The sequence below is a fragment of the Labeo rohita genome, chromosome 2 (genome assembly GCF_022985175.1).
Source record: "Labeo rohita strain BAU-BD-2019 chromosome 2, IGBB_LRoh.1.0, whole genome shotgun sequence".
NCBI lineage: Eukaryota > Metazoa > Chordata > Actinopteri > Cypriniformes > Cyprinidae > Labeo > Labeo rohita.
Window position 1 is genome coordinate 20,210,961 of NC_066870.1, and position 24,203 is coordinate 20,235,163.

The following is a 24,203-nucleotide window of genomic DNA, read 5'->3' on the forward strand; positions in this document are numbered from 1 at the left end:
TTTACCTCCTTAATATTTTTTAGGGGGCTGTTGTGCACTTTCATGTTGTCTAATCACAAAGCCCACTCTTCATTTTCAGACAAGGAAAAGTCCATTAAAATAGATTAGTCTGCCATAGTCTGTCTAGATGGCATAATCTCTTTGAGTCTGCTTAAACAACATAATCCCCGATACTGAAATATACTCCCCTGCATGCTGTAAGCCGTACCCTGAGTGAAGCAGAAGCAGTCACAACAGCAGACTCTAGGTATGTCCCCTCCCCCTCGTAGACAGCGTTGCTTGTACTGTAAGAGTCTGCCCTGGGGCAAGCCAATATGGCCCTTTAATTAATCAGTGTAGTCCTCCTCAGTAGAGTAAAGGGCTGATAGTGTGGATTTTTTTGGCTCTGTTTTCACTGCATGGAGATTTCTGATCTGCATTTTGTATGTGGTCCAAAACAGTTTGTTATTTAATGCTGCTCCAGTTGAGAGCCCTTATGATCAATAACGTATGCATCATTGAGTATCAGTCAGGCGTAAAGTGAGAGCAACCGTCTTGGACATGCTTGTTTAACACACACCTCATAATGAAGAGACTAGAGCCAGAATAAATGCTCTCATTTTATTTCAGTTTTGTCTGATTGTAATTTGTAACTTTTTTTTCATGTAATTTTCAAATTTTGAATTTTAAATAAAGCTTCAAATAAAGCTGATTTTATTTTAAGTAACAAAAGTTATTTTATAGTTAAAGTTTTTGGTTTTGGTTCACTTTAATAACCCTAGTTAGCAGGTATTTAGAACCTGGTCTGAATAGTTTTGCGTCATAATGATGAGGCAGACATAACTTTACAGAAAATGGAGGGAATATTTATGAAGCCAAGTCAAGCAACAAATTCCCTAAGACATGGCCACCAGCTGACAATGGAAATCAGCCTTAATTCATTTAGTCTGAACCAGCACTTCGCAGAAGCCTTGGGGCCCCAGTGCGAGCCTGAGCGGAGCTACGACTGAAAGAGAAGCTGTCACACTATGGACTCCATTCATGGGGACTGTTCTGAGGAAGCATCAAACTAATCTAATAGAATGACTGGGAATGGATGCTCTTGGACAGGACAACAAGATCATTATATCAGTCCATTGACACTAATTTATGCAAATTAAAAAACAGCTTCACAGATGTATTTATATATTGCACATTTATAGATGTCAACATGACGCTCAGCAGTATAAATAGATAAATGATACTCTCATTAGTTTGCACCCAGGGGTTCAGTTTCATAGGGCTTCTTAGTATTTTCTGTGCCAATAAATGGCAATGGCAATAAAAGTCATTGTATACAGTTCATTTTAGGATGATTTCAGCTCATCATCAAGTCTGGAGGCAGATCTGACATCACTATTCTGGTTGACTCTACACTAAAAGTAGGCACAAGTACAAGGTCGCCTTTTGCTGCCCTCCACTGGTTGAAACGCATCAACCTCCAAAAGGGTTATTCCTACAAATAAGAGCAGTGTCACATGATCCTTCAGAAATCATTCTAATATGCTGATTTGCTGTTCAAGAAACATTGTTGACAAACCTGACACAATTAGAATGTTGGAATGATTTTTGAAGGATCATGTGACTGGAGTAATGATGATAAAAATTCAGCTTTAAAATCACAGGAATAAATTACATTTTAAAATATATTCAAATAGAAAAGAGTCATTTTAATTAGTAAATATATTTCAAAATTTTACTGTTTTTGCTGTACTTTGGATCAAATAAATGCAGGCTTGGCAAGCAGAAGAGACTTCTTTAAAAAACATTAAAAATCTTACTGTTCAAAAACTTGACTGGTAGTGTAAATATGTGGTATTTCAGAAACCTGCAACCTTAAAACTTCATAAAGAAAAAATATATATATTGTCTGCTTAATGAACATTTGTTGACTCTTAATTTACATACTTCCTAATTAATTTGTTATCAATATATGCACAGAAGTAATCACTGTAATCCCCATATTAACTAAACTGTGGAAAATAGGTCAGTGGGCAGTTTTTTTTTTTTGCCCCAGCAGTCAGAAATGGGCAGGCTGCCAATTAATCCTTTGTCATACTATAAAATTGTCATTAATTATTGACTGTGGTCATTAATTGTTATATATATATATATATATATATATATATATATGTGTGTGTGTGTGTGTGTGTGTGTGTGTATATATATATATATATATATATATATATAAAACAGTAAAATAAATACCTTTACTTTCATATTTTTTTTGTCACAAAACAAATATATATATGATGTACAAATGATGCAATGGAATAAATGAAGACTTTTTTTATTTCTATTTATTGATGTATTCATTCATTTCCCCCATTTATTTATTTGTCTGTTTCACTTTTAATTAATTTTTTATTTTTTAATTATTATTTTATTTATTTATTTATTTTTTGGTAGGGCAATCTAATAAATAACTACTGTGTGACTGACCTATGTCATATTTATTGAAAGCCACAACACAGCAGACACACAGTTGAAAAGGGGCACAGATTTTGGATGAACCCCATGGGATCTAATCAGGGCCAGATTGGTTAGGAAACCAAAACAAGACATGCCAGCCCCCAGAGAACACACCACTGGGAGGGGGAAAACATGATATTAACAAATGGCCTCTGGTGACATAAGCTAAAGCTCCCCTTCTGAATAAACAGAGAAATTAATTAGTTCGAGTTGGCAGCATATGACAGAGGTTCAAAATGGCATATGGCATAAGTTTGCTTGAAGCTGATGCAGTCTTACCCTAGAGAAAGTGAGAACAACTAGGATGATACAGAAATAAGTTGGATAACCATTATTATGATCTTATCTGTGGGTTTTATCTAATGCTTTATCTTTATGTATTTTAACCATGATGCATCATGGTTACTACGGTGGACAACTATTTGGAAGCCAGTTTGAACCATTTAAGATGTAGCGTCCCAAACACACGACGAACCCCCAAAGTGTTGTCTACAGTTTAATTTAATTGTTATCTTTGTATTTTTATTTATTTATTTTTGAGATATTACATAATATATTCAAAATGGTAGCAGGAAAAGGGGATGCACCATGTGCCTCAGTAATAAGTGTTAAATTATTTTATTCTCAGAAAACCAGACATAAAAATATTTTTCAGCTATACAGGATGTCAGAAATGCTTTAATTCAGATTTTAACTTGTCCATTTTTTTTCTGTGACAGAGAATATATCTGTCCACTACAGTGGACGTCATACCATTTACTGTTAGTAAATGATTTAAAAACATGTTTGTTTGTTTTTTCAGACCAGTCAATGACTATGTATACCATTGCATGGTGTCCACTACAGTGGACAGATATGTAACTCCCTCAAAAAATTATATATATTGAAAAAAAAATATTGGCATGATTTTTCACTTGTTTAAAAGAAAAACCAAACATGTAAAAAATATTACTTTATGATGTAATAATGCATGCATCAGAGGGTTAATTTTATGTGTATGGACATGCTTTGCAGAATCGTAGGCTTCGCTATATCCGAATGTTTTCTCTAGAGGGCAGTAGCTGACCAGGTGTTTACTTTCAGACTACGTTCATTCTCATGAAACTACTTCTTGAACTCTGCTGTAGAGGTAAAAGTTATTATATTAATACACTTATACATTCTTTTGGTTGCGAAAATTGCGTTATTAAACATATTAAAGTATTTCTAGAAATATGCTGTGGCTAAACGCAGGCATTTATAGCCTTCTTATTAACTACCATTTGAACGTCAAGAAAATAAACAGCAGTCCTAACCGAAGTCATAACTCACTTACTCGACACTTTTTAAAATATCTTTTCTATACACAGTGTGTTTTTATGTGACAGGAATGCTTAGTGAGACAAACAGAACTATCGTACAACAAAACATCAAATCTCATTGAATTAGATTTGAGAAAAACTAATGCTAATAGGCCTACTATTCGTACCAAATGTCACTTAGACGAGGATGATGATGCCATTAAGGAACTGGCTTTTGTCAAAATAATACTGAAAAGGTTATAGTCCAGTTAGCCTCTGCTGGTAATATCATAACTACACTATTGTGAGGGGCAAAAAGCATTCAAAAGTGTCTCCTAACATTGAATGGAAGGCTATTGGATAGCTCTGTCTGGGTATTATAGACTATCTTCTAAAGGTTTGATAGAACAGGACATATAATTGCATAACAGTTTTATTTTTTTTCAGTGTTTTTCCCTTGTCATTAGAATGTCCTACTGTGTGTTCTAAAAGCTGGAAGGTTGCAGTTCTGATATTCCTCAGTGAATGCCCACCGTCCCTCTGGGATTTTTTTAATCCTGTTAATGCTCTTAGATCAATCTGTGCCAAGAACCTGCTCAAAGAGCTGATATCTGCTAAAACTAATGGCTTTTAAGCACAAAGGAGGTCCTTTGTTCTCTGCCAGTGTCTGATTATGAAAACAATCAGCCGAGAGGTATGTAATTGAAATGTTGCTTACTGATAGACACAAAGCTTTTTTCATGGAGACCGTTTTTTGAAAGAGATGCGGGAATGTCTGTACATGTCAACAAACTACAGCTTTGACTACAACTGTGAAAGACTGATTGGACTTCACAGATGGTTCTCTTTTAAACACATTAGACACAATATGAAATAAACTTTTAACAGGTCATATTAACCAAATCTCATTGAAAAAGTTTTTGCGCTCACAATTGCAGATCCTGACTGGCAGGTTTTGACTGGCACTTGCCGTTATGAAACTGACCATAACAACATCCTACATTTTAAACCAATTAGTTAATATATATGTATTTTTAAAAAAGAGCTGAGTGTATTGAGAAATTAGGACATAGCTGAGAATGTCTAGAAATATATTCAAACATGTTATTACTTTTTAAAATTTTCCAGAATTAAAATAATCATTTTTAAATGTCCTAATATGTCCTGGTTTTTCATGACTGTGGAAACCATATTCTTGCCTGTTTATTTTTTGGAAGTGCATCTTTGAGTCACAAAGAGTGAGAATGCATTTCCTCTGTCATTTTGCTCCTCTGTCTTCAGCTTGTGTCTGACGGGATAATGTGAGTCACTGTTTTTCTTTGTGTCCGTTGAACTTTGTGAGTCTGACACATGCCTTTAATGAGCACTGTTGTAGCACATTCCAGCTCTGGATATAATCTTTAAAGACATAGAAGTCACCATACAACTCCATTCATATAGCCTGATAATTTTAGGCTGCAATGTCTTTGTACTCTGTACGGTCTTTTCAGGTTAATGATGGGCTACCAGGTATGAGTCATTTTTGGTGATTAAATTAAAAGTGTTTTCAACATGATAGAAATAGTTGTCTCTCCAACCCCCACAGTCTGCTCTTACCGTAGCTTGTCTGTGACTACAGGTCGGTGGGAGAGAACATCAGACGCATGGATATTAATGCAGGCTGAGTAGGAGTAAACTTCAAAGGAAGAAATGAGAGTGGGGGAGAGTGACCTGGACTTGGTATTAGGGTCCAGTTAATTTAAAATGGACTTCTTTGGCTTCCTTCAGCACACAAGGCTCAACTCACTTACAGCCCACCTACAAATTAGCTTACTCACTACTAGGAATATCTACTGTATGAGGCGATCATATAGCTACAAATCATTTTGGTAATGCATTAAAATGAAAATAATGCATAAATTAGTTAATGCATTAACTATGATGAACTAACAACAAGCTGTTTTTTACAGCATGTTAGTTCACAGCATTAAATGGACAGTTCAAAATTCTGTCAATTACTCACCTTCATATTGTTCCAAACTAGTAAGGCCTTCATTCATCTTCAGAACACAAATTAAGATATTTTTGATGAACTAGACAGCAACACATAGCTACCACGTTCAAGACCCAAAAAGGTAGTAAGGACATCTATAAAATAGTCCATGTGACGTCAGTGGTTCAACCTTAATTTAATGAAGAAAAAAACAATTCAGGCAGAGCGAGACAAGACGATCATTTGACATTAAAAAGTATATAAATTGTATTATTTTAATGAAAATAACCGATCGTTTCACTAGATAAGACCCTTCTTCCTCAGCTGGGATCATTTACAACCGCAATTGGGATTGTTTGAAGCTGCATTTAAACTGCATTTTGGAAGTTTAAATTGGAAGTTCAAACTCGAGGCGCAATAGAAGTCCACTATATGGAAAAAAACCCTGAAATGTTTTCTTCAAAAAACATAATTTCTTTACGCCTGAAGAAGGAAAAACATGAACATCTAGGATGACAAAGGGTGAACACATTATCTGTCAATTTTTGTTCTGGAAGTGGACTTCTTCTTGAAGCTTTGAAACTTTTGTGAATCATTTTGTTTCAAAACAGTGGTTTAGAGCGTGTGTCAAACTGCCAAAGTCACGTGATATCAGTAAACACAGCTTTGTTACCTAATAACTGTTTCGAAACATTTCAAATTTCAATGTTTTGCCATTAGCGGGCAATCTCTGTAAACCCCTGAATCATGCAAGTTCACTGAGATCGCCCCCTGGCGTCTGGTTTTTGCCTGATCTCGGATCAGTTATATCAATATGTAGATATTTTTAATGAGACATTTATGTAATTAAAAGGAAGAGTAGTACACTGTAAAAAACAATTTGTTGAGTCAACTTAAAATAATTTGTAACCTGGCTGCCTTAAAATTTTAAGTTTAGTCAACTCAAAAAAAGTTTATTCAACTTGAAATGTTAAATTACAATAAGTTACAACTTAGATATTTGAGTTGAATCAACTTAAAATTTGAAGGCAGCTGGGTTACTTACCCATCTATTAAGTTTAGCGAACACAAATATCTAAGTTTTTACTTAGTACAACTTAACATTTCAAGTTGAATAAACTTATTTTAGTTGACTGAACTTAAAATTTTAAGGCAGCAGGGTAACAAATTATTTTAAGCTGACTCAACAAATTGTGTTTTTTATTTTTTACAGTGTAGTTAATAGTCTCTTACTGGCCTGATTAGACTAGCTCTCCATAAAACAAACAAAACAAGCCCTGCAAATTAATAATTATTAAAAAACACACACACACATATTATACAGACACTTTGTATTTAACGGTATTTTAATAATGCATTTTAATGTATCATACTTTCAGGAAAACGTTTGGACTATGGACTTTTAACAGATACAGCTTAATTTCAGTAATTTATTAGTTAATATTGAAACAGTCAGCCTAGCAATAACACAATCACACCAGTGGTACTGTAGTAATATTATTAAGCAATTTCAGTCAAAATTCCTGTCAAAAATTAAATATGGCACTGATCTATTGACCAATCAGAGTTGAGTATTTGAGATTAAAAAATGAATATGAATTGCTTCACTTATTTTCAATTGTGATTTACCTGTCAGCAATCATAATGAGTAGTACTGCAAGCAATCACCTATTAATTGCTTAGCTGACTGGCTACAAGTTAAGATTTGATTAGGAGTGGCATAGCCCTGCCTACAGCCTGAGACACTTAGCTAGACTCCATCAACTCCGCCATCCTACATAGGACAAGCAGTTTGGAAAATGGATGGATCAATAAATGGATGGCAAGCCTGTGGGGTGGATTATTCCTAAAACAATCAACTTATGCCTGCCTTTCTCATTCCTCAAACTGCTGAACTCTGGCTTTTGCTAAAGGCACTCTAGAGGATGAAGAACATGATTGTTATTCCATATATCTGAAATGGTGTAAAAGTGGAGGATATTCAAGATTTGTCCTGCACTGTAAAAAACAATTTGTTGAGTCAACTTAAAATAATTTGTAACCTGGCTGCCTTAAAATTTTAAGTTCAGTCAACTCAAAAAAAGTTTATTCAACTTGAAATTTTAAATTATACTAAGTGACAACTTAGATATTTGAGTTGAATCAACTTAAAATTTTAAGGCAGCTGGGTTACTTACCCATCTGTTACGTTTAGCAAACACAGATATCTAAGTTGTTACTTAGTACAACTTAACATTTCAAGTCGAATAAACTTATTTTAGTTGACTGAACTTATAATTTTAAGGCAGCAGGGTAACAAATTATTTTAAGCTGACTCAACAAATTGTGTTTTTTATTTTTTACAGTGTAGCATCTGGTTTTAGCATTGTTAGCTATTTCTTGAACAGAAGGCTACAGTCGTGTCTTATTACCTTTTTTTCTCCTAACAAGTCATGTCACAATAAGCAGCTTGAGGAGACATGCAGTATATTCTAAGCCAAAATCCAGTGTACACTCTTCTACTCTTACTCAGGGAAGTCAGGGTGGCCTATTTTTGACCATGACACAGCTACGGCATTTCATCCCGAGAGGAGATAATGAGGGCTCTATTTTATCTTGTCTGTGTGTAAGAAGGTGACATTTATATTACTGTGGCTAATGGAGAAGAAACACAGGAAGGACTATAGTGACACTGTCTCCTCCCTGGTGAACTCTACTTGCCTCTGTGCCCTTTCTTCTCTCACAGAGCTGGACACTAGCTGGACTTAACTCAGCTATCTGTCTCCATGGCTGAGCTTTGTAAAAAAAAATCAATAACCCATAAGCAAGTCTGTAGCCCATAGTCACATACTTCCTTTGACCATCAGTGTTCCTCCTCCCTCTGCACACACACACGCACACAGTAAGTACAAAGATCAGTCAAGTGTGTATATGTGTGTACGTACCCTTTGGCTCCTAGCAAAGGCAAACTAAATTAAGAGGAGGAAAACTCATTTCCTGATAACTTACTTAGACAATCAGGGATGGAGAACTGACCGTTCCCCCTAAACGGAGGAGCGGGAATGAACTCAGAGGCATCATGGAAGACTGGTTCAGATTTAAAGACAGGAAATAAGATGTGTAGTTCTGCATGTTTGTCTGAAATTAAAATAGGGTTGAATATATGCATAGGCTGGGCAAAGGCTGTCACCCCTAAAGTAGCCCCCAAATCATCTAATAAATCTGTAATGTTCATCAATGAACTTAATAATTGAGATGATACCATTGTGGCTTCAGTAAACAAACCTGACCCTCCTACTACCATAGAAAATTCTTCTTCTGCACATGCATACTAATTCATTAGAACATATGTCTGTCGAGATTAAAGCTGTGGCCTAATGGTTAGAAAATCTGACTTGTAACCCGAAGTTTGCAGGTTTGCATCTCAGTACCAGCAGGAAATGTAGGTGAAGGGAATGAATGACCAGTGCTCTCTTTCACCCTCATTACCAAGGCACTGAAGCCCCAGTTGCTCCTCGGGCACCGCAGTGAAAATGGCTGCTCACTGCTTCGGGTTGGTGTGCACTTGGATGGGTGAAATACAGAGCACAAATTATGTATGAGACACCATACTCGGCTACATGTCACATCACATTTCACTTCAGTTTTGCTTTGCATTGAAAATAGTTAGAAGCCAAAGCAACATTATTTGCTCATTTGCAAACAACACACAGTACTGTTTTTTTAAAGAAGAAGTCCACTTCCAAAACAAAGATTCACATATAATGTACTCACCCCTTTGTCATCCGAGATGTTCATTAGGGATGGGCCGATAAATCGTTGCAACACAAATCGAGAAATGATTCGGCATCGATTCAAGATTTTCCAAACACATTGCGATTCTTCATGAGCATTTGAGTGTGCGGATAAAAACTAGATTAGAGCGCCATCTGCTGTTAAAATCTAAGCTCAGAATCGATTCCAAAGAGCATGGCGATGCATTCGGAAGATCTCAGAATCGGTCCACGAATCAATGTATTGTCCCATCCCTAATGTTCATGTCTTTATTTCTTCAGTTGTAATGAAATTATGTTTTTTGAGGAAAACATTTTTCTCCATATAATGGACTGATATGGTGCGCTGATTTTGAACTTCCAAAATGCGATTTAAATGCGACTTCAAACGATTCCAAATGTGGTTGTAAACGATCCCAGCCGAGGAAGAAGGGTCTTATCTAGCGAAACGATCGATTAATTTCATTTAAAAAAAACAATTTAAAAACTTTTTAATCTCAAACGCTCGTCTTGCCTTGCTCTCCCTGAACTCAGTGTATTCTGGCCCAAGACAGTTAGGGTTTGTCAAAAAAACTCCTATCGTATTTTCTCCCTCAACTTCAAAAATCATTTCAAAATCACCCTACATCGCTGCAGAAGTACCGACCCAGTCTTTGCAAAGTGAACATGCAAAGAAGATCAAACACACTTAACAAAAAAGGTAAAACAGCGATATAGGATGATTTTGAAGTTGAGGGAGAACATGAGATGAGGGTTTTTCGACATACCCTAACTGTCATGAACCGGAACAAAAACAGTCCAGGCAGAGTAAGACAACATGGGCGTTTGACATTAAAAAGTATATAAATTGTATTATTTTGATGAAAGTAACCGATTGTTACGCTAGATAAGACACTTTTTTCTTGGCTGGGATCGTTTACAACCACATTTGGGATCGTTTGAAGCCGCATTAAAACTGCATTTTGGAAATTCAAAATCAGGGCACTATATCAGTCCATTATATGGAAAAAAATGCTGAAATGTTTTCCTCAAAAAACATAATTTCTTTACAACTGAAGAAAGAAAGAGATGAACATCTTGGCTAAAAAGGGGGTGAGTACATTATATGTGAATCTTTGTTTTGGAAGTGGACTTTTCCTTTAAAGGGCATCTATTATGCAAAATTCACTTTTACATGGTGTTTGGACATAAATGTGTTTTGGCAGTGTATAAATACAATAATAAAAATCCACCCACTCATTATTTTTTAATCCCTTATTAAACCAAATCAGGCCCACTAGGCATGCTGTTTTGATTCTTGATGTCACATTGCTTACAGTGGCTGACTGACAGTTCTGCATTGCCATAGTTTCCGCCATCAGCAAATTGTCTTTGGTTGTATGCTGTCCTCCATTTTCTCTGTGCTCGAGTAGCTGTTACGTCAAGAGTGTCTCATAAGCAATCCTGGTGCTTAATGTTTGGATGTAAAACATAACAGTCTTCATTTTCTCCCAGCATCTGAGCCACTAAGGATGCCGTGGATTACTTATATTTTAAAAGGTAATGCACCTCAAAATCTACCTAAATACATTTATGTCTGCGCAAATTGTTTCAGTCCAGACTGCTTTGTGAATGTCATCGTTATAGTGCTTAGCTAATGTTTTAACTATACTTGTGTGCACACATAATCGAAGATTTTAATTGATCAGCACCATGCAGGTGAGATTAGTTTGTGCCACGCGGTTCATTTGGTAGTTGTCCACACGGCTCGGTCCATTGTCGTGTCGATGACAGGTCAGCATGACAAGAGCCCAGTAACATTGCACTGTTTCGTCCCATTTTCGATGTGTTGGGCTTCCCATATGTGCGGCTGAGCACTGGTTCTCTCCCTCATATCATATCTATCAGTCATGTTGCTTCTACTGACTGTTTACTGCTGTAGCTATGCAAAACAGAGATGTATACGGTATTCCCTCTTCCAAAGCCAACAGAAGGCATGCCTGCATCCTTTAGCCAAAAAAGCGTAACGGCTAAAGCTAACACCTCCGTTTTGGGAAAGGAGACTAGAGGCCGGTTTCTTTGAATGGATGTCAGTGGAGACTGAATAAACAGCTTTTTAGAGGAAACAGCTTATCATTTAATGAATCAACCACCTGATTTTCAACATTTTACACTAAACAATACTTTTGGATTGAACTATTTTTAGAGTTTACATAGAAAAAATGCAGTTTTATAAGATAAGTCACTGACTTTTTGCAACAAGTGGGATTCAGTTTACGGAATGTCCCATTCATTCCTATGGTATCCGTAAACAGGGATTGCACAATTCTGAACTGAAAATCAATTACGTCAAGGCTGTAAATGTGATTGGTTATCAAGGCACAGGTGTTAGTGCTCATGTTTATAATACTGGACAATAATCTGGCTGCCGGGTTTTGACCCATCTGCAAGCAATCTAAAGCTGAAGTAGAGCGAATTACAGTTGTCCAATCTTGATGTTATGAAATCATGAGTAACAGTTTTGAGGTTCTTCTTAGAGGGCATCATCTCGAATCTAGCAATAGATCTTAACTGAAAGAATCTGCTTTTTACAACAGCGCTCATTTGTTTATCAAAACACAAGATAGGATCAAATATAACACCAAGGTTTTGAACACAGTCATGTAAATTGGAAAAAAAGAGAGCCAAGGTGATATGACCTTGCAAAAAGCATATATAATGCAAAAAAAGAGGCCCCAAAATATAACCCTGTGGAACACCATAAGAGTATGGTGTTCCACAGGGTTCTATGTTGGGTCCTCTTAATTTCAGCACAAGATGAGAAGCCTTCACCTACATTAACAGAAGAAGTACACTTGCAAGTCGCTTTCTACTGGTGATGTAACCTACAGAAAAAATAAATAAATAAATGAAATGAAATAAAAATCTGTGTTTACAAAAAGGCATATGCACCGTAGGAGAAAAATGCATTGTGGTCAGTGTCTCTCAATGACGTCTTCCTAAGCCACATGATATATAATAAAAGCAGACACCATTTTTTTGTTCTCATGTGACAGCACTGTCAGCAGAGTTGATAGGTAGGCAGTTCTGGCAGGATTGCTGAATGTGTACTTTTGAATAAAATCATCTCCAGACGCTGTAGACAAGCTGACAAGTCAAACTGTCATAAGATGAGGATTCACCTAAAGTCTAGAATCCTACGTTCTTACATGTCTGTTAGCTTTCATTCTTTAGACCTCAGGCCAGCTCTCATGTGAACTGAGGGTGGGCTGAAAATAAACACCTATTAAAGCCATTTTATTCCCGTTCTTCAGAGAACCATGACAGCATGAACATCCTGGACCATGTGCTGGGAGATATTTTTGGCACAGATTAGAGCACAGTAACCCATGACAGACACAAAAATATGCCGGAGGGGGCAGTGAGACATGGGCATCACTTAATTGTTTTGACCACAAGATACTTCAGTGCATCTGGAAGTCTAGCTACACGTGGATGTTTTATGACTATCACAGAGGAGGATGTGGATTGTCTTTCTTTTAATCTGAGAAACAAGACTTTGTGTGGCTGCAGGCCATGTTGGTTGTGAATGTCCATGATATGCTGTAGGTGCATGTCCTATTACTAACCAGAAATGTTTGCTTTTGACCAAAATGTCCACTAAATCCTCCTGAGGCTATTAGGTAGACTGAATTGCATACCGTAGTATGTTGGGTTTCTGTTGGTTTCTTAAATTATGCATTCATAAATACTTTAGCTCTACAGAAAAGGAGGGTTTTGTGGCCATTCTCTTTCAGCTTTTTCACTTTCCCACTAATGATCACTGAAGCTGTACAAGTATAACTATAAAAAAAGTAATACTTATTGTAACACTTTAATAAATTTTTTTCATAGTTCTCATATACAGTTGAAGTCAAAAGTTTACATACACCTTACCAAAATAAGAGGGATCACACAAAATGCATGGTATTTTTTTATTTAGTACTGATCTGAATAAAATATTTCACATAAAAGATGTTTACATATAGTCCACAAGAAAGTTACAGTTGATTCTTAATAACGTGTTGTTACCTGAATGATCTACTTTTTTTTATGATAGTTGTTCATGTTTCAGAAAAATCCTTTAGGTCCCACAATTTCTTTGTTTTTTCAGAATTTTTGTCTATTTGAACCCTTTCCAACAATGACTGCACGATTTTGTGATCCATCTTTTCATGCTAAGGACAACTGAGGGACTTATATATAACTATTACAGAAGGTTCAAATGCTCACTCTTGTTTCAGAACTAAAATGACAATGCATTAAGAGCCAGGGGTGAAAACTTTTGAACAGAATGAAGATGTGTACATTTTATTTTATTTTTTTTATTTTATTTTTTTATTTTATTTTCATTTAGTACTGTCCTTCAGAAGCTACAGAAAATACTGTTTCCCAGAAGACAAAATAAGTTACATTTACCCTGGTCTTCAAATTCCAAAAGTTTTCACCCCCCGACTCTTAATGCATCGTGTTTCCTTCTGGAGGATCAGTGAGCGTTTGAACCTTCTGTAATAGTTGCATATGAGTCCCTCAGTTGTCCTCCAGCATGAAAAGATTAAATAATGTTATTAATACTAATATTTAAAATAAATAATATTTTTCAGATTCTGCAAGGTGTATGTAAACTTTTGACTTCAACTGTAGACATACATTACAGACTTGTATATACTCCTATTAGTATGATAGCAGAGCAGTGGTTAGAGGAAATGCACAGAAGGTCAATGACAATGAATATATGTAAACACATGCATGTGAACAGACCTCAGTTAAGCATTCAACCTAATTAAAAACACTTCCTCACACTATGTAAGTCTAAACATACCATTCATGAATATGAATTGGTTTTGCAATGTTTTATTACATTCCTCTTAAGAGCAGATTGTTCTTGATAAAGATCCTCTCTTTTCTCTCAGGCTTTGCAGCATGATCTCATCACTCTTCTCCGTCCATTGTTCTGGTTTACTTTAGAGTCACTCCAGAGGGGAATGGGAGAGACTAATAGCTTTAGTAGAAGGAATGCTTTCTTTGCTACAACATTCATTGTTTTGAGTAATTGACTTTTTTTTCTCTCTCAGTAGCTGCTGATTCTTTTTGTTTTTTAAATCTTTAATGACCAGTACTGGAATGTGTGTTATAGTCACAGTACAGTAGCTTTAAAATAATTTCACCCCTCAGTTTTAAATTCATAGTAACATGGGCCAGATGGTGGCAGACTTATGTCAGCATAAAATGAGTGAGAAAATCAATTATGAACCTTCTGTATTGCATGCATGGGGGGACGTTTTACAAGTTCAAGTTTAGAGGTGTAAAACAGAGTCAGTGTGACATTACCTCCTATAATATTTCTGGGTATTTTTAAATAGTGCTAAAATGAAATTGATTTTTCTGTTTGGGTAAATATAGACACAGTGGGGATCTGTGCAATTAATTTGCAGAATAGTGGTTTGACTGTTTACACAATTAATTTAAGTCTTTTTAGGTTATTAAAGGAATAAAAATTTCAGAGATTTCTGAATTGGAAATAACTAAACATAAGATTTTCATGTTTGCCTGGTTTTGCAACAGCACAAATTAGAGGTTTTTAAAGTTAGCATGAAATGGAGGTGACAATTGACCCTTCACAAAGGGTTGCCAGGTTTTCGCAACAAAACCCGCTCAATTGCTACTTAAACTAGCCCAATCGTGTTTCGAGGGGGGTCTGCCATTAAAAAGAAATACACATTTTTGGCGGGGCTCCCCTGGTGAAATTCAAATTGCATAAATATCACATTATTGGGGTTGCTTCAACCCACGGCAACAGTGTTAAAGTAGCCCAACTCTGTGGGAAAACTGCAGACTTGGCAACACTGCCAGGAAGTTTGATTGACAGGCGATCTGACCAACGCTGAAACTGCCATTTTTGTCCAACAAACAAGCCAGACAGGAGAGTAGATTAACGTCGGTGGACTTGAAAAACTTAAAACTTAAAAAATGGTGCGTATTGATGTCTTTCCAAGTTGAAACAAGATACCTTCAGATGTTTCTTTCATGCTATAACTAGTAAAGAGGAATTGATGATTGGTCCACGTGCCGCTTAAATTGAGGTGCTACAGGAATCTGTCTCGACACATTAAAGAGCCACAAAATGGTATTTATTGTTGGGATTGCTTTAAAAAAAATGACATTTTAAATTTTAAAGCTAAGACTTTATTTCATGCCCAAAGTAACCTGCTCTATTTTGTTTGTAGGCACGTTATCTCTTTGTTCCACAATGTAATTTTCACTGCGTGAGAATATGATGTGTGGCTTGAGAGCGCCATGGCTTGCTGGACATAGCAAGAGTAATGAAGGAGGGCGGGTCTTTGTGAAGGGTCAGTTGTCTTTTCTTTCGTGATGTACTGTATACCTGAATGAAACTGCTTCTCGAATAAGAAAAAAAACGTAGTGCAGGATTTAATTTGATCTATTGGGAATTGATTGGATCATTGGATCATTGTTATCTGCCGTTGCTGGAATCTCATGTGAGTGAAAAGTTGCTGGAGGGGAAAGGTTATTGTCCCACCCTCAGGCTAGTGAACACGTCATCAGAGAAAAGATGTTACTGCAGGAGGAAGCGAGTTATTTTGATTAAAGCTTAAGAAAGCACATGAATTAGAAAAAACAATAATAAAAAGAATAAAATATACAGTTATGACCAGAAATATTGACACTCTTGGTAAATTCGAACAAGGAGGCCTGTGAAAATAAACTGGCATTGTTAATCCTTTTGAAATTTTATTTAAAAAATTCACAATAACATAACCTTTCATTGAAGTAAAACAACTGAAAATAGGGGGAAATCTCGTTATAAAATAAATGTTTTTCACATATACACATTTGCCACAACTGACACTGTTTTATTCAATACTTTTGGAAACCTCTATTTGCCAAGATAACAGCTTTCTCCTATAACGAGGGATAAGTTTGGAGAACACCTGACGAGTAGATCATTGTCCTGATGGAAGATCCAACCAGGCAGTCAGGTTTAGATTTTTTTATCTGTTGGTATTTGATGGAATCCATAATGCCACTTATCTGAACAAGATGTCGATCAAGTAGTTTCTGGCAAATCAGTTTGTTTTTGGATGTTTTTTTAAATCCTCCCAAACAACATGTAGGGGCTGTTTGATTATATTTTTTAGGCTTTCTGACCCCAAGACTCATTATTTTCTGCAGTTCTCCAGCTGTGATCCTTGGAGAGTCTTTGGACACTCAAACTACCCTTGCTTTAAAACAAAACAGACACACATTTTTTTCCAGGCAGATTAGTAACATTTCTTGTCGACTGGAAATTCTTAATTATTGTGCAAATGAGGATTTTTCAATGCTTTAGCTATTTTCTTACAGCCACTTTCTATTTTGTGAAGCTCAACGATCTTAGTGCATCATAGCTATATTATTTGGTTTTTCACATTATGATGGAATTGGGGACTTTGTGTTTCTCATATTTATGATCCTGTGAAACCAGCATGGGATGTTGGTTGCTGGTTTGCTGGTCCACAAACTTTTATACCAGCTTGGACCAGCACTACACTAGCATAAACCAGCCTGGACCAGCACTAACCAGCATAAACCAGCATGGACCAGCTTGGAATCCATGCTGGTTTATGCTGGATTTTTCAGCAGGGTAATCAGATTTGTTACAATAACCATGTGATCTTCGTTTAAAAGTTTAAACTTTTTATTTATATTCTAAGGTAATTTATGAGTGAAAACTAAATAGAAAAATGCAAGACAAGCATTATAGATAGATAGATGGATAGATAGATACAACATAGTTCACCTGTGCGCTCATCATTCCAGTGCAGTACAACATGCCCTCACTCTATGAAGATAAGGTGGGGAGGGAGGTTACAAGAGCTCTTAGCCTATCACAATCATGCACATGGGAGTAAATCTCTCTTCTCTCTATCCCTTCTCTCTCTCTCTCTCTTTCTCCCTGCCCGAGTGTGACTTAGCTGTGGCTCTGGTCTGCATGCACAGCAGTAGGAAGCCAACTGACACAGTGATCATCTCTGCCGCCTCCCTGGTTAAATCTGCATGGCGACTTAGCACAGAGATTACATCTGCATTAAGAGCACTGTGTTTCACCAGCAGCTACACAAGTAGATTAGAGCCTGAAGCTTTGCCTGGTGCTGGATTATTAGGAGGATCATTTCTCCAAAGAGGGAGAAGTGATTAGACATCAGCATGCTGTGCGTTTCTGCATAGCGAGAGAGTTTAACAACCTCAGCTCTTTCAATGATCCGGTTCTTTAAGTGTTCAGTTGTGTCCTCGCTGTGGTGCCTCAAGCTGAGCAGATGGTTCTCTCCAAGAATTCCTCAACTGGTTTCACTCTCCAGTATTCGTCAGAGCAAGAATGAGTTTTAACAAAGAAGAAGAGCAAATAAATTAGTTGGATGTCAGATTATCTGCAAAGTTTGGAAAGGTAGAACTTTGGGAAAATCCCTTACGAGCGTGCTTCAGGAGAATTTGGAGAGATGTCCAAACCTTCACGTCTGGTCAAACCCTCCAAGCAGTCCCGAAAGGAACCTCCGGGGAACCGCTCGCACATGCTGGTCGTCGGGGAGAGGTTGATGAGAGCTGGTAGTGAAGGCAACCTGATGAGATCCAGACCACCCCAGAAGCAATCTGACACCGGTCCGCTGGGTTCCAATCCAGGTATTATGCTTCCTAAATCTGATTAGTGTTAGCATTGTAATACTTAGTTGATGTCACACTACAAAATTTTAGACATAACCACGCACACACACACACAGATACGCTTACGGCTCCACCATGAGTTTAGATCCTCCCGTCTGAGGAGCTATTGTACGGTATTCCTGACTGTAGCACATGAGTGCGCTTGTATGGTTTGGCTGATGCCTTCTCTATATGGGGGGATTACACAGGGGTTTGACCCTCACTGTTCACTCTGCTGATTAGTTACATTCCCATCCTCATCATCAAATTCTCTCACATCGCTTGGTCTCATTGGTGTTAATCAAACCAGCAACTCTCAGCTAGATTCAGCTAGAGATTTAAACACTGATGAACAGATAGATGAGCCAGACTGATTTTGACGTCTGTTTATAGTAGGCTGACTTTATAATCTCTAAAAAGTTATATTTTAATAAATTAATAATGATTTCTGTGTACTTCTGTGTATTGTATAATAAAAAATTTGAAAAAAATGTTCAGAGGAGAAGAGCAGTGAGGGTAAGCTCTCTAAATTGATGTCAGCAGTTGACTTACAAGGTTTGACAGTGCGGTTAGGCAAAAGTTTTGAAGAACTGTCACCGCTCTAATTAGGTCAGTTTAGAAACCACATGGTAGCTAATGGGTACAGGGACTGAGGCTTCTCAAATCAATTAATATTATATCAGACACCTTCCAGAAAAGGCTTTCTTGTGGTTCATCACTGTAAACACACACACACACACACACACACACACACATGTTGTGTTTCCATGTTTTATGGGGACATTCCATAGGCGTAATGGTTTTTATACTGTACAAACCATATTTTCTATCGCCCTACACCTAAACCTACCCATCACAGGAGACTGTGTACACTTTTACTTTCTCAAAAAAACTCATTCTGCATGATTTATAAGCCTGTTTCCTCATGGAGACCTATGTCCCCATATGTGATAAATACCAGGTACACACACACACACAGATGAAAGTAACACATACACAAAACTTTTTAAAACAAGGCCAGTTATCAGGCAATGCATTCTTTGTAATACAAGTTCCATAACTGTAACACAAATAGCAAACATGAAATTAAATACGCAAACTCATTTTGCACATTTTTACAGAATAGCTCAGTAATTCAGTAAGTTACACAAACACAAAGCATGCTGGGTTATGGGTGGTGTTCACGGTCTTTTCCATTAAGGGGCATTTTAACTTTTGCAAGAGCAATTTTTATAATCATCTTATTATTATTATTATAAAAACCATACCATGTTGTCTTTAATGTCAAATACTTACATTTACCCAATTACTTTAATCATTATTTTAAACTGCTGTCAATAACAATAGACTGTTTAAAATTGTTTCTAAATGATACATGTAAAAACAGGTGCTCATAGGACTGCAATTTTATGACAAAAGCCATTATTGTAGAATATTGCTCTTTATAATGTAAAAATGAATATTAACATCGATATCGAAAACGCTTTTGTGAACATGCTGGTCCATGACGTTAGCCAAGTCTAGCACAAGTTATGCAAAAAGCTACGAAATTAATCTTTTATTTACATCGTATTTGCACTGTGTTGTTTATGATGAGGGAATTTGCAAGGGTGCACACTCATCAACAGCTCTGGCTTTTTCAGCTCTGCCTAATCTAAGCATCTCTGATTGGCACGTTTTCAGTGCTAAGTAATCTAGGCGCTTCTGATTGGCCGATGGATTTTTAAGTTCAGCAGAAATGCATTTGATTGGTTATAAGGCTCAACGCTGCATAAAACAGTGTAAAAACAATCTGATACAATGTAATTCTGCAAATGGACAGTTTTCATTCATTTTCACATTTCATTTTAACCACTACAGCCATATGTTGCTTACCTTTTTTTTTTTTTTTTGCCCCTTTGTCACTAATCTATTAGGCATTTTTGCCACAAGACCTTAATTTCCAACCCTGGTGGTGGTACATTATCATTTATAAAACGGATAGTTCCAGTCCTTGATTCTGATTGGTTGAGCCGCGTTAAAGCTGTAAATTAATAAAAAATTCCCCACTTGAACACACATTTGCTATTATGTATTTTATTTTCATGTTATTTTATATCATTTAAAAGTTTGGGGTCAGTAATATTTAAATACTACTACTAATACTATTTAAATAATACTTTTTTTTTTTTTTTTTTTTTAGCAAGGATGCATTAAATTCAAAGTTACAGAATCAAAGTGACAGAGACAGTTTTATCTGATTACAAAAGAAAAAATATTTTAAATAAATACTGTTGTTTGAAACTTTCTATTTATTAAATAATGCTTAAAAAATGCATCAAGGTGTTCACAAAAATAATAAGCAGCACAACACTGATAATAATAAGGAATGTTTTCTGAACAGCAATCTAGCATATGAGAATAATTTCTGAAGGATCATGTAACTGAAGACTGGGGTAATGGGGTAACATTAAAATACCAGTGTAATAATAATTTTAAAAAATTAAAAAATTTTTTTACTGTATTTATGAAAAATCTTACAGACCCCATATTATGAGTGGTAACTGTTTATCTGTCTGTTACTACCTGCTTTCATTTGCTGTTCTGGTATGTGAGATTTTTTTTTTTTTTTTTTTTTTTTTTTTTTTTTAAACATGTATAGCGCTTATTTATGTTATCAGTCTCCAGTGACTTTCAAATGCCAAAACAGTTCTATTTCACTTCAGTGATTTTTACTCACTGCTTAGAGAGGTATGAGATTGAAGGCACAGCCTTAGAACCACTGTCCCCTGCTGTCACCCATTCCCTCCGTCAGGTCTGCTAAAACAGAGATTTATCCCAGAGACAGCACCAATCCTGCCACGCCGCTGCAGATACAGTACATGACATTTCCACAGGCACAGAATCCAGCACCGCGTGGACTCATAGAGTTCTCTCTACCCTCAGAGGCTCCAAATGTGCTGAAAGAGATTCCTCTGAAAAACCTGCAGCTCCAATTGCTTCCATGAACTGACACCTAATTTTAAAGCCTCTTTTCTTGTGGCTATATGTGCAATGAACTGCAGTTCATGTTCATGAAGAATGTATTTTTTTCCTATTCAGCTGAACTCCAAAATGCATTTTTAGCAAAAGGTGCACCTGAGATATCACACCTGTTTTTGTGACAGCCCGAAGCACTGTAACAAGCAAAAAAAGTTGGGGGTGTGGCTTTTTCTTTTGTATCCAATCAAAATGGTTGTAACTAGGGCTACAATGATTCCTCGATTCTATTCAAGTATTTGATTAAAAAAAAAAAATCTGCGATTGCATTTTGCCCGTGTCGAGTAATCGGCAAAATACCGCAAGTGGCACATTCCATATATTAAACCCATTCAAAAATAATAATAAAGCATAATGCTATTAAGAATTCACTAAATTTAATTAAGTACATGCGTGTAAGTTAAGTATTCAGAGCGGCTCTGTTCACAGAAAATGCTGCTACTCAAACTGTTATCATTTACGTATGTGGAGCGTCTCAAACTCCTTCTCTTCAAGTTGTTGAGAGTTTGGGTTTATTATATCATTCATCTGGGAATGCAACGTGCGCTATTTGAAAGGTAAATCATTTATAAACCTATGCAAACACAGGAGAATACATTGACTTAGTTCTCAATATGCTAACTGTTCATCGTGATTTCAAAATAAAAGTTGAAACCCTTACTATATATACTTTGATGTCCACATATTCAAGAATTTCAGTGGCTGTAGCTCTTTGATCATAAAGAAATGGCCAAATATTAAAGATTAAGTGGACATTTAAATTAAATGCTGTTGAATCAATATTAAAGGAGAAGTCCACTTCCAGAACAACAATTCACAAATAATTTACTCACCCCCTTGTCATTCAAGACGTTCATGTCTTCAGTCGTGAAGAAATTATGTTTTTTAAGGAAAGCATTTCAGGATTTTTCTACATATAACGGACTTCATTGGTGCCACAATTTTGAACTTCCAAAATGCAGTTTAAATGCAGCTTCAAAGGGCTCTAAACGATCCCAGCCGAGAAAGAAGGGTCTTATCTAACTAAACGATTTTCGTCATTGTTTTTTCAGAAAATACATTTTTTCCAATATTTTTTAAGCACAAAATGCTGTTTACAAACAAAAAGGTACAACGATGTCCTCCTCTCAAGTTGTAGGAGAAAATAAGATGGAGTTTTTCACCATACTCAGTACACAGACGATGAACTTTCACGTGATTCGTAGTAGTGATGGGAAGTTTGGATCATTTTACCAACTCGGACCTTTGAGTCTCGTTCAGCAAAATGAACAAATCTTTTCTTCGAGTCATTTCGTTAATTTTAGCAAAATATAATTAAAATGTTACGTGTTACTTCCCTAACACATCTATTGCTTACACAAACATTGATCACACTACAAACAAGACAAAACATTTTGGAAGTTCAAAATCGGGGCACCAATAAAGTCCATCCAAAAAGGTTAGTCATCTATTTTGTTAGTGGCTATGTTTATGCAACCGGCCCGAGTCTGACTGCCCAAGTCAGGTTTTGGAGGTAAAAATCCCATATTTACACCATGTGCTAATTATATCCTTTTATATATCAAAAAATCACTCTTAAAGTAACTTCAGTGTAGTTAACTTTTTTGTAGCTGCTTCAAATTATAATTAGCTTGCGCTGTAGCTTGAATCTATGCTCATGCTTTTTATATCACTAAATAGATAGTCTATAAAATAGTGACTCTTTGATTTTGTGCTAGCTTAGGGAAAGGAATGAGAAATACGTTTCATAAGCAAGCGATATTAATCATAATTAGGTAACAGAGGTGTAGCGGGTAAGGAAATGCTTTGCAAGGTTGGAGATAATTTGAGCCTCTCTCTGCTAAATAGTGTGATTACATTTGCCTACTCTGCAGCTGCATGGGAAAAATGAAAAGTTCTCAAAAAAGCTTTTAGAGCAACAAATTGCTCTCTTTATGATAGAGTTAATGCTTATCGCACAATCAAACCATAAAAAACCAAAATGCTTTTCTTAAAGCAACACACTCCCATTAGGAAATGTAACTTTAGTGACTCTTATCCTGCTCTCAAAATGTGTTTAAGTTTAATCATCACAGCTTAAAGTTTCACTTAGTCATCCTACTAAACTGCTTATTGTACACAGAAATTGAAGATCTTGCTTGTGAACTTAACTTTAATGCATTATATAACCTCCCTGCATCTGTCTCTGAAGCACTAATGTAACACAGGAATTAGCCAGATCTTCATGTGTCGTTACGTCAGCTTAAGCAGCAGGAAGCGATATGGTCTGACATCAGTGTGATCTCACACAGGATGTGCGCCTGTCTTGTCCCATTCCTCTCTGCTGCCCTGTCCAACCTCATTTTTGTCCCCGCCACCAGCTTAGCTCAATGGCATTCTCACAGCTTTGGAGAAAAAACAGTTCAGAAAACAGTATGCAGAGCATAACAACCTAAAAAAAAATGTTGGAAATTATGGAGCTTCCATATTAACATTCCTGTCGTTCAGCAGCACGTTCTGCATGGAGGAACTACAGAAGACTGGATAATATACTGGCCACCTCAGTGCAATTTTCTGATAATGATTTGGAGTTTAAAGCTGCGGTGAGCATGCGTTCAGTCTAATCTCCAATCAAGTCCAGTTTGTCTGGTTATGTAGTAGCTGAACCCAGGAATATCAGTGCTCACTGTTGTCAGATCCTGAGCAGGCCAAGATCCACACTGCAGACTGCTTAGCTTGGCCTCTTCAGACTGAGTTATTAAAGATACACATTCCCCCCCACAACGAAAACTGGCTATAATGAGACTTAGAGGTGACTGGAAGGAGAAAACGGCAATAGCTCTTCCTCAGGTTGCGCTATCCTTCTTCTCCGAGAATTTATTTCCTACTCATTATAGTCAGGAAAGACAATTCATTACAGAGCATTTGGCAGCTGAAGTTAGTCTGTTTAAAATAATAATTCTGTAGAGCTGTTGTCAAAGTTTATGTTCTATT

At 36.5% G+C, this 24,203-nt stretch overlaps 1 protein-coding gene across 4 annotated transcripts in view; it reads left to right on the top strand.

Moving 5' to 3' along the window:
• Nucleotides 1–17,175: 17,175 nt before the first annotated feature.
• si:ch211-207d6.2 (sickle tail protein homolog) overlaps nt 17,176–24,203 on the top strand; it is a 70,883-nt gene continuing 63,855 nt past the window's right edge. For all 4 annotated transcript variants that reach the window (XM_051135426.1, XM_051135393.1, XM_051135402.1 and 1 more), the window contains exon 1: nt 17,176–18,191. In XM_051135426.1, the coding sequence (XP_050991383.1) occupies nt 18,011–18,191 (181 nt within the window). In that variant the 5' untranslated portion in view covers nt 17,176–18,010. The remainder of the gene's footprint in view (nt 18,192–24,203) is intronic.